Genomic DNA, 11,572 nt, shown 5'->3' with positions numbered 1-11,572 from the left:
ATCAACTAAACGCCATGTGTAGGCCTATCATCTAGCTATTACTATTACTTTATATCCTAGCGAAATAGTCAAATAGATTCCTTCGGACAGAAAGATTCGAAACATAACAGAATGAAATACAGTTTCTGTCTTCATCAAATTATTATTATTATTATTATTATTATTATTATTATTGTTGTTGTTGTTCATTTGTGTGTGTGTGTGTGTGTGGAATGTACTCTCAAAATTGCACAAAATTTCCACAGTATGGAAATTATGTATGCTATGATCACAGATGGAATCAGATCAAAAGAACAAAGACACTTTTTATATTCACATTGTACATTTAAAAAAAAGATCGCAAAGAGATGAAAAAACTGCATTACATTTCACAATATTGATAAATAGTTACACCAGCATGAATTAATATCATTTAATTACAAAATAGCTCGCATCTGTGTATCTGTTTCCCCATCAATGGAATGAAACATCCTTCATAATTGCCATTTTTAAGGGTGACTGACATAAATACAAATAAACAAAAATAAAAATAAAAAAGGGCAGGTGGTCTAAAAAAAGTACCATTTTAAAGAAAAACATACAGCCACAATTATATATATATCATCAGGTTCCTTGGTGAATTGTATACTCCAGTGTATAATGTGTTTTTCTGTCTCTTATTTTTCTTTTTTGTACATATAGCAGTATGTGTAGGCACAGACATCTACAAGTTGTTCTTCACTAATAATTCTCAACATTAAAAATATGTCACATTTTGGGATTAAAGATACCAAAAATATCAAAATAGCTTATGCGTGTATCAAACACATTCTCTCAGCAGATTGAACGACACAAATCTATAAGATGGTAATCATTTCTTTCAATGAAAAATATTTTCTTTTTCCAAAATTAATTCTATGTATACACAACAACAGTTAATGGAAAAAGGTGCTTGATGATGTAAGGGGCCTGATTTTTTCTTAATACACTGATGGGCAGTAAAGATTGCTTTGTGAAATTCAAAAGTACTGAGCTTTAACTAAATAGCAGCTATTCTATCTTTCACTGGAAGACACCTTCAGCTTTTATCTCCACTGACACATGCTAGTGGTATCTCTCACTTGCATGCTACCCTGGGGTAATATTTATTTTTTAATGAAATGAGCATCACAAAATATACACTACATATAACCATTTAGCTTAAAAAATAAATCAAATTCCAGGTCTGGTATTAAAACACAGACACTTGGCCATCTACTGGTGTTGCAAAGGGATTTAGGTTTTGGTAACTTATACTCACAATTTGAGGGTATATGACAGACAGCAGATATATATTCCTGCTAATAACTTGCTCATTTTTCCTGAGGGTTGTCATTTCAATTAACATTCTTTGCAGGCTTCCCCACACACAGCCCTGCCACATGTTCAATATCTGCCCTAAAAAGGGCACCAAACTGGCATGACAATGCAGATTTTTCTCTGTGAGACCCCCATTCTGTAATAGCCTGTGCCCACTAATATTTAGGGTCAACAAATGCAAATGACAGAAAATGCATGGCAAGCATTTGGCAGGCCCTCCCAGGCTCTCGCTGCTGCTCTCATGTCCTCAGGCTGGCACTCATCTGGCATCGCTTGTGCTTCATGGTGAGCCCATACTCCGGAGTCATGTCCGGTGCTTGCCCTGGGTTTTGATAGAAACGTAACCTCTGGAGCAGGATGGCCAGGAAGAGGAAGACTTCGGATCGCGCAATGGCCTCGCCAATGCAACGCCTCTTGCCCAGGCCAAACGTCATCACTTTCTCTGCCTCCAGTTTGTTGATGCTAATGCCATCAGCATCGAGAAAACGCTCTATGCTGAAATCAGTGGGCTCTTTCCACACGGTACTGTAGAATATGAGAGAAGCACAATATAGCTAAATAATTTCCAGGGAACAATAAGCAATAGTTAACATTTATTAACAATATTTTTATATTTTAAGACTCAACAGATAATGCTAATGGGTAGCAATTACTTCTGGAAATTATTATTCTTGCAAAAATAATTGTAAGAAAAAAGAAAACTTTTAACTGTATTTTGAGGCAAAACTAGCCTGATGTTCAGGTAGGACAGATAAATGATACTTACGGGTCATGGTTGACTTGCCACTGGTTGACAAAGACACAAGTGTCCTTTGGGATGAAGAATCCATTGAGTGATGTATTTTTAGTGGTGCTAGAAAGAATTAAAATGAGTTAGCTGACCAAGCTATCCACATCACCGTGCCTTTTTACTTTACCCTACTAGTGATAGAGTTGAAATTACTTCACTAAAACTAGGTTCTCATAGAATACTTAATTTGACAACACATTCAGAAACATTGTCAGCAGCTTTGATTGTATGAGTCTTGATGTGCATTTTGAGATGTGACTCACCAGTGGGGGATGGTAAAAGGCACGAAGGAAGAGTGGCGGAAGACCTCCGTTACGAAAGCCTCCAGGAAGGGTAGATTCGATTTGTCAGTGAGACGGGGGAAGCGATCCATTCCCACTTTTTCTCCTGAAATCAGGAAGTGACAGCACACTGAAGTCAGACATGATGTGGAACTGGAGACTTCTATGGTTGTCTTACATTGTGTGAATACATATCCATTAGGAATGAAGAAACATAGCAAAATTTTTAGTCCAAAATCAAATTGAGAGAGAACTTCCTGTTCCCTGCAGTTAGATTACAGTCCATTTTTGATAGCTGATAGAGTTGAAATACTCTGCCAAAAGATAATATAGCACAGTACTTTAACTGATACAAGAAGGAGATACGGTTTCATCTGACGAGCACAATGTTTCCCAGAACTGGATGATGCTTTAACTTACTTAGTTCTTGATGGAGTTTCTCTTGAATTTCAGGGTAGGTAACCAAGTACATGACCGCCCATGACAAAAACGTGCTGACAGTATCAAATCCTGAAAAGCCAGAGAAAATAGACATTCAAAAACATTAGCACCTTTAATCACATTATTCATTTTCACATTATGATTAAATTCATGATTAAATTGTGATTATGGTAAATAAATGTATATAAAAGTCAAGCACTACATTGAACTCAGTGATAAAAGTTTTCACACACCGGCTCCAAAGAGGTCATTAACAATTCCAACAATTTTTTCATCAGAGATCTGGGTGTTGGAGTTTTCATCCAGTTTTCTGTCCTCGCAGTGATCAATGAGGGAGTCAGTGATATCACGAATATTGTTCTGGAACAAATAAGAAACAATGAACACCATGGCTACCAGAGAAAATGATGCATGAATGATTCAGAGGCAGTGAGATCTCAAATAAGGGAGCATTTACATTATATACAGACCTTATCATAGGAGATGTAGTGCTCCCTGACAATCTTCTGCACAAATTGAGTGAAACGGTCATTCATTTCCATAAATGCTTTCATGGTGCGACTGGGCAGGAATCGCAGGAAGGGGATGAAGTCTGCGGGATTGCCTGTGCTTGCAACTTGACTGAATTCATGGCTCAAGTTCACTATGCTCAGCAGCTCTTGGTCATCGTGGCTGTAGCGCCGGCCAAAGCACATGCCACAGATGACATTGGCGACTGAAACCACAATGTGACGGAAGGGATCAAAGGTCCCGTTGGCTTTCATGACAGTGCTGAGCCGTTCCACCAGGTACTCGCCCTCCTTGGAGATGTGCTCTTCCAGTACACAGGAGTACTCTGAGCTGCTTCCCTCGATGGTGGAGAAGAAACGCAGGGCGCTCAGCGCAAGTTTACGACGGCCCCGCCACACCCCTGCCTGGTCAGTGCTGAAGGCCAGACTCTTGCCATCACTGATGTACTGGAAGCTGTGCAGGTCAGGCCGGCCTGAAAAGTCCTCCCCTTGCTTAATTAGCGCCTGTCGCACGGTTTCGCCTCCACTGAGTACCACCACTGGGCGCATGCCGATCTGGATCTGGAAGACAGGGCCGTAGCGTTCGCTCATGGCAGTCAGGCTGAGGTGAGGGTTAGCGCTCAGCTCCAGCACGTTCCCAATGATGGGGAGCGGCTTCGGCCCTGGGAGCCGCTTCAGCCCCTCCGGAATCTGTGTGGACAGGAGCCGCAGCAGCAGATACACCACACACACTGTCACCACAGCTACCAGGCTCTCACATACGGAGATCGGGCCAACCACTGGCAAATTCATCAGTGCCATTTAGGAGATGGTTGAATCTTTTCCTTGACAGATGAAGGAGGGAGCTTTGTCGCTTTGTGATTGTCTGTTTGTCTGCTGGGAGATAAGTGTAAAAATATTTTAAGGTGCAAAAAGGTAAAATCCTGGAAAACATCACTGTGGCATTTCAGCACAGTTCAGGTGTTTCATGAGAACCTGACATACATGAAGTGTTCCCTTTCAGGAACATTAATTAAAAACAACAAAATTAATTGATGCATGACTTTAGCAGTGACTGAACCAGTTGAACATACATGGCTAGTAATGTTTTCATGAGGCAGCTTGATGCTGGCTGTAATTTAAAGAAGTCAAACTAGTGAACAAAAAACGTCTTTAAATTCCAGCCAGCAATATGCTGGAACTATGATTTACGCATGGAAGTCATACAAATTCGCATACATTGGGACAAAACTTTTCCGGTAAAAACCTTTGTTTTCCCCAAATTGGAAAATAAATCTCCGATTTATAAATAAGAACACGTCACTACACGGTTAAACGTCACGAAACATGAATGAATGCATTGTAAGTCAGTATATCCTGAACTAATTATAAGCTGCAATATGAATAGGTTTTACTGACTGGTGAACAGTCCCGAGCTGGAGAACTGATTGCATTTGTAAAAATAAAAAAAGCCGGTAGAAAACGTTCAGTTGTATGCTAATTGTAGGATATTAAATTACTCTACCTCTGTTGTAACCATATAGACAGCGATGATGATTATATTACCTTCACGCTGGTGATAAGAAAGCAGGGGTCCAAATGCGGAGAGACGTCCAAACTCTGTTATCACAGAAGGAATTGCGTCGAGGAAACTTTAATCCTTGTTCTCTGTTTTGAAGCTCTTTGAGTAAGTAAATGATGAATGAAAAGTTTCTTTTTATAGAGCGCTGTTCGTTTCTATTGGTCCATGTTTGAATGACGTAGGGAGAGCTCTTCATTGTATTTGGAAACCCAGCGGCGCTCAGGGGATTGTTTCAGGTCGCGGCAATTCAAAAGAACAGTGATCATGACTAGATTCCATTGTTAGTAAAATGCTATGTTAAGAGCAATCACGGTTAAAAATAAATAAATAAAAAAACCTTAATACTGATAACAAACTACTTGGAAAAAGTGTATTTTAACATACAATTTGTGAAAATGCCCTATGAACGATAGGCAAACTAAAGTCTATCCCCCAGATAATTTCATTAACATTTTTGCTTACTTTATTTTTGAAATATATATTACATTACATTTATTTGGCAGACGCTTTTATCCAAAGCAACGAACAATCAGCGCATATAACCAAGCGCATTTTACACCTCCAGAAAATACAGTAGGCTACAGTACAGTTGAACAACGCTGTGCAAACGCTTTTCTGAATTTTAGTGCATGGAGTTTACCAAATAACTATCAATTAGTAGCGGTGTTTTTTTTTTAATTTAATTAGCTGTAGGCTAGGTAGACACTGTTGGGAGAAATATTCTAAAATTAATCTTTGCAGACGTATTGGTGCAAGTCATCGACAAAGATAGACGCAGTTTTACAAAGGAAAGGATGCATGGTGGTGTTTTTAAAATTACGTGACTATTTTTTGTTTTAATACAGGTTAAAGACCTTTCTGCCCCCATTTTTTTAAATTACGAATTATTATTAAACGAGACAATAAGGTTTCTAAACCGTTGAAAATTAAACATTGCATTATTATTATTATTATTATTATTATTATTATTATTATTATTATTATTATTTATTGCTGTTGTTTTGGAGTGGTTATTGCCATTACTGCAAATAACAAAATGTCAATAGTATAGTTAAAGCTTGGCTGGACCTTCCAAGGAAGGAAATGTTGTGCTTTCACAGGATTTCTGGTTCATTTCAACTTGCGTTAGTTAAAATGCATCCTATGCATCTTTAGTAAAAATTTATCGTGGCTATAAAATAATATTTGAAAGTTAAAGGTAAACTGATGTGCTGTTGTTGTTGTTGTTGTTGTAGTTGTTATTGTTGTTGTTATTGTCATTACTACAAATAATAAAATGTTAATAGTGTAGTGTATGCCTCAGATTTTCCAAGAAAGGAGCACATTACCTAATAGCAATTAATAATTCATGCACATTATGAAACACACACACACACACACACACACAATGGTGCCTACATTATTTGTTTAAATGTTTATTAATATGTTTATATTTATATACATATTTACACTATGTAAATATCGACTGTTAGCCATTTGTTAAATAGAAATACATATCACACTGGAATTCATTCAGGTTGTAAGTATATATTAAAGCCTTGTTACTCGGTCCCCAAGGGCCGAGAACTGTTGTTCCACCCTCCCTACCTGGGAGTCAGGCGTGAAGACGGCTTGGCCAATAAGTTGCACTAAATGTTCGGTTAATTACCTGAGAGAAATAAAAACAGGACTATAATAAATGCATATGCCCTATGATTACATGAAACAAGAACTGATCTAACTGTGACATCTATTTAAACTCGACATTTGTACAGTAGGCCGCTTATTTGAAATTAATTTAGCTACAGGAGGAAAAATGTCAAGCAATTGTTTTCTATGCACTAATCAAATCGTCATGTTTGATGTTCATTCATGTTCCCAGTTGCAAGTCTTGTTTTTGTGCTCATTAAGGTAAGAGTTTCGATAGCGTGCAAAGGTATACGTTCCGGGAGGGAGAACTTCAAGCCCCGGAGTGTTTTTTGAAGAAGGAACTCGCCTTTGACAGCTTGATAAATCTCACTCACTGTGTCAAAGTAGAAACGCTAACTTTTCAGCGTTACACTGAAAGCATTGCTGGGGAAATCAGTTTTCCTTGTTACAATTTAATGTAATAATATAAGTTACATATTTTACTAAATAGCATTATTTGAACTGAATAACTTTTTCCAGTTTTGAGTAGTAGTCTAGTCTACATGTTGTGTTTTATCTAAAATGAATATGTCGGTCAATTTAAACAGTGAAATAACTCCCAAAACGGCGATTCGGTCCAGAAATCAAATCAGATGTTCATATCGTAATTTAGACGCTGTCTCCCCGATTTATGTCACGCACACAGAAAGAAGAGTTATCACAATGTGGTGGAGTCGTGATAAAACAGTCAAACACCATCGCGTGCATGCACCTGTTAGCGTTCGGGTTAAAGATTGGCCAAGTTGCGTGAGAACGCTTTCGCCACGGCAGCACTTCCTCCAGCCCTCCCTCCGGTAAGGGATGCTGGAGGGAATTATCTGTCAGCCTTACAGGGGTGAAAGGATAACTGAGTTCACTGTTTCGTTTCTCTTTGTAGGTTGAAAAATACTGCAATTCAAACATTATGTGATACAAAACTAATGAAGAATGTCACAGTGATTACGAAGCGACATTTAACATGACTTGCTTTTTAAGCTACATTCGCCTACTTCTTTCACTCTGTATCAATGGATAATATGTGAGTGTAACTTATAAAAGACGCAATGGGTGTCTAGTAGGCAAAACGCAGGCGTTATATAATCCTTGTTTTTACATGATTCGGTACACGAAAAGGTTCGTCGACTCACAATAGACGAAGGAACCTGAACATTACAGTCATGCTCGTTCAAAAAATTTCGTGCGCAGCCTCGCACATAGCAAGGTCATTTTTATTCCGCGCCAGCACGAACTCGGATTGCACAGCGACTGTACGGGATACCTTCGGCTATGTCATGTCCCATTAGCGAATATTTTAGCTCTCGCTTTATCGCAAGTCTATCGTGTCCCACAGAGCTGTCTCTGGTCCTAGTGTTCGCGTGAGAAAGCCGAGTTCATGCAACCCAGAGGGGGTGGGATCGGTCTTCGAGACAATCCTAAATCTGCTTGGTCAGTCACGCGAAAAAAGCAGCGGCCCCTGGAACGAGACGAGGTCCTAGGTTCGCCGAGCAAAGCCAACGTGATGTGGGGATGTTTTCTGGACACAGTGGAGTAAATATTTGTGTCCTAAATCTACTGTAAATACACATTTTGGGGCTTTGGAGTCAGGTGACCCGTTATCACAATTCATGGGCAAACTAGTAGTTGTATGCATAATGCCATTTTTTTAAATTAAAATTTGAAAAATATTTTTGCATATGACAATGAAAACCAAAAAAAAAAAAAAAAAAAAAAACCCTTCTCACTGCTTATGGTACTTTATTGGCATGCTATAATGAAGTCCACCTGAATTAATATTTTACTTTAAGAAAAACTTCAGAAAGACTCTTGAATGTGGCACATCCAAATCTTGCAAGTGAAAACTGAAGAAAGCTGAAGCTTTCAATCGAAAACAGCTTATACTCAGCAACAGATTCATGCTCAATCAACTCTGCTGGAGTACCTTTTACTCTGAAAAAGTACATTTGATCATTACTGGAGCCTGTTAGAATTAAATTAACACTGTCCATTTTACTGTGTATGCTCCAGTGTTGCAGGTGCACCCACACCCACCCACCCACACACACACACACACACACACAAACAACACGTACACGTGTGTGCTCGTGTGCACTTACACACACACGCACACACACACATGCACACACACACACACACACACACATGCACACACACACACACACACGCACACACACGGACACACACATGCACACACACGCACACAATACATGCTACTTTTAAAAAAGTTTAGCCCTTAGCGCTGATCTCCAAAGGAATCTCTTGTGTCGAATGTGCAAGATGAATGGGAGTCAAACGACTGTGAAGCAGATGAAGCCTCAGCACGCAATAGGCCAGCACCTGTCACACTCACCTTCTCAACCAGGTGTGTGTTTGTGTGGGTGTGTGTCGGGGGGGTCAGCTTCGCCCACACATGAAGAGTAAGTTGTAGAGACTTCACCATCACTCATGTCTTTTCTTCATAGACATACCTGTGGCTGGGTGAAATGGGTTAAGAAATGTGATGTTTGATCTTTTGGAGAAAAAAAACCCCATCTGCACGCGATCAGAAACAGAATACAAGAGAATGGCTTGAGGGTGCACACCCCCAAATTTATGTCTGTACTGCATGCCATTATATCAGTTAGAACCTCATAAAGACGACACTTCAGGTGCACCTATTTCACAGGACAGTTTGATAGGTGGGAAAGAATATCTGAGAAGCCGGAAATGCCACCAACGTGCACCCAAACCATTATGATTATTATGCTTATTCTTATTACTACTTGGAGCAGCAGAAGTATTTACAGAAGGATTATCATCATGCAGCTTGGTGTCCTTATTTACAAAGTTTTTGCAGTCCTATATCTTACATATTCAATAACCTCCCTCTAAACATTGAACCATCTACATTAGAGCAAATTAAGTGAAGTGCTTTGCTCAAGGGCACGGCGGGAATGTTTCACCTGGAATTCTAACTCCAGGAGTCCAGTCTTCTGTCCTGCAATACTAGAGGACATGAAGAAGGGCCTATGAAACTAAAAAGGAGTGGGAGAGATACTCTCTGCGTACCCTTTGGCAGAATTCTGAGGGAAAGAGGATGCAGTGGAAGCTTTGATTAGAAGTCAGCATTAAGGCTGCCGTCCGCATTCCAGCACACTGCCGTGCGCTCTGATCATGGCTGATCTTAATGGGATTATGTGGAGTTCCACGTCAGGACACATAGCCTGTGACCCCCACTGCTAACCTCACATGCACTGGCATTCCCTGCTGGGGTCCACCTCAGGCTGACTCCACACAGACGCCAGCCCTGTGAAAAGAACCTTTTAGAGCTCCCTCACACATGCAAGCAATGACTTTTTTTCCCCATTTAGTGCTCTTAGATAAATATAAAATCAGATCCTTTTTTTTTTTTTTTACAAAAAATATAAAAGAAGGAAAAAAGAAAAATGCATTTTTATCAATCATGTGAGAATCAAGGGAAGATAAACAGGGAAAGAGAAATGCAATACATCAACTTTTATTTAATTTCACTATAGAGATGAAGAATGAGAGAGAGAGGGTGAGAGCAAGAGCAAGAGAGAGAGGGAGAGAGATTAAACACACAAACTAACCTTTCAAAACAGTAACAACAAATGGCAATAACAAGCAAATGGCATGCCCACTAGTTCTTACAAAGAGTCTTGGAGGTGGAAGAACAGATATTCATGAACTGATAGACAGGTGAACTGTGCAAGTAAATAAACTAACAGTAACATATCTTTGCCACTTTGACTGGTTGCGTGCAGACAGCTATCACAGCGATCCATCTTCATGTCACCTCTTGTTTCTGAATGCTTTCGATTTGTCAACTGAAACAGTGTGGAAAGAAATCACAGGAAAGCACTTATAGTGATATTCTTGGACAAGTAGAACAGGCCTGACAAAACAAACAAATCTGTATATATGTAAATATATAAATAAAAAACGATTGCAGCTAGTCCTGAGGCCGGACCCACGTACTGACAAAAAGCACCATGGGTTAATCATTTGTGCCACAGACCCGGCATTGCGTGCAGACTATGTTTACTCGGGCTGTGCCAAGGGTCGCGAGGCTGTATGCAGGAAGAGCAGTGGGGGGCATCGGCCAGCCTTGCAGGGTCACCCCTTTATCATGACAATCGTTAGCTGTTTCTTTGGAAGCACGCTAGGCTACTGTTGTGTAAATGCGGAAGTTGGCAGCTATGGGCTTTACTGATAGCAGACTGTCCATGGTAAAAATGTGCTCATGGTATGAATTTGTTAATCTATGAAAAACGTCCAAAATACTGAAAAAGATTTGTGGAGAATTCTAAATTTTTTTCACGTGATATCAATGCAGAAAATTAATTTGAGGGTATTTGAACAGCCAATTAATTGTCCAAGTACTTTTTGTGCCATAAAATGGGGAGAACTATGTACAAAAAGTTGCAATTGCTACACAGTTCACCCAGTATGGATGTAAATACCCACAAATTAAAGCTGACAGTCTGCACTTTAACTTCATATTCATTGGCTAATTTCAAATGTGTTGGAGTACAGAGCCAAAACAACACAAATATGGACTGCACTGTATATGTAATATGTCTTTGTTGGTGTTCATTAATTTCTATCACTATTTTTGTTAGTGCATATAAGTGCTTTAAGTAGTAAATGGGTTTGAGTATACAGTGTCAACCCTACCTACAGTATGCTAAATTTCACAATGAATTTGCACACCCATTTGCAATTTAACCCTTTAAGGTGTAAGATCACAAATACACTGTATGACCAAAAAGTATCTGGACCCCCCTTGGTCTGGGATTGTTTTCATGGTTTGGGCTAGGCCTTTTAGTTCCCGAGAAGGCAAATCTTAATGCTACACCATACAATCACATTCTAGACAATTCTGTGCTTCCCCAACAGTTTGGGGGAAGGCCCTTTCCTGTTTCAGCATGACAATGACCCCAGGCACACAACAAAGTCTATAGCCTCAAGAACGGTGTGGAAGACT

At 39.5% G+C, this 11,572-nt stretch overlaps 1 protein-coding gene across 1 annotated transcript; it reads right to left on the bottom strand.

Moving 5' to 3' along the window:
- Positions 1–287: 287 nt before the first annotated feature.
- Positions 288–5,046, bottom strand: LOC135242040 (cytochrome P450 1A1-like). Its single transcript, XM_064312921.1, has 7 exons — positions 4,905–5,046; positions 3,321–4,232; positions 3,084–3,210; positions 2,830–2,919; positions 2,392–2,515; positions 2,105–2,191; positions 288–1,863 (listed from the first exon to the last, which is right to left on the bottom strand). The coding sequence occupies exons 2-7, from the start codon at positions 4,158–4,160 to the stop codon at positions 1,578–1,580; spliced, it is 1,554 nt and encodes a 517-aa protein (XP_064168991.1). The 5' UTR covers positions 4,161–4,232; positions 4,905–5,046; the 3' UTR covers positions 288–1,577.
- Positions 5,047–11,572: the final 6,526 nt, after the last annotated feature.

The sequence above is a fragment of the Anguilla rostrata genome, chromosome 16 (genome assembly GCF_018555375.3).
Source record: "Anguilla rostrata isolate EN2019 chromosome 16, ASM1855537v3, whole genome shotgun sequence".
Taxonomy (NCBI): Eukaryota; Metazoa; Chordata; class Actinopteri; order Anguilliformes; family Anguillidae; genus Anguilla; species Anguilla rostrata.
The sequence above is the reverse complement of the archived record's forward strand: the minus strand, read 5'-3'. Positions and strand labels throughout refer to the sequence as shown.

Coding starts and splice junctions, on each gene's coding strand:
- LOC135242040 (XM_064312921.1), bottom strand. CDS start 4,160: ATGGCACTGATGAATTTGCCAGTGGTTGGCCCGATCTCCGTATGTGAG. Junction 2,516..2,829: donor GAAACTCCATCAAGAACTAA/GTAAGTTAAAGC, acceptor TCCTGATTTCAG/GAGAAAAAGTGGGAATGGAT. Junction 1,864..2,104: donor TGGCAAGTCAACCATGACCC/GTAAGTATCATT, acceptor CATATTCTACAG/TACCGTGTGGAAAGAGCCCA.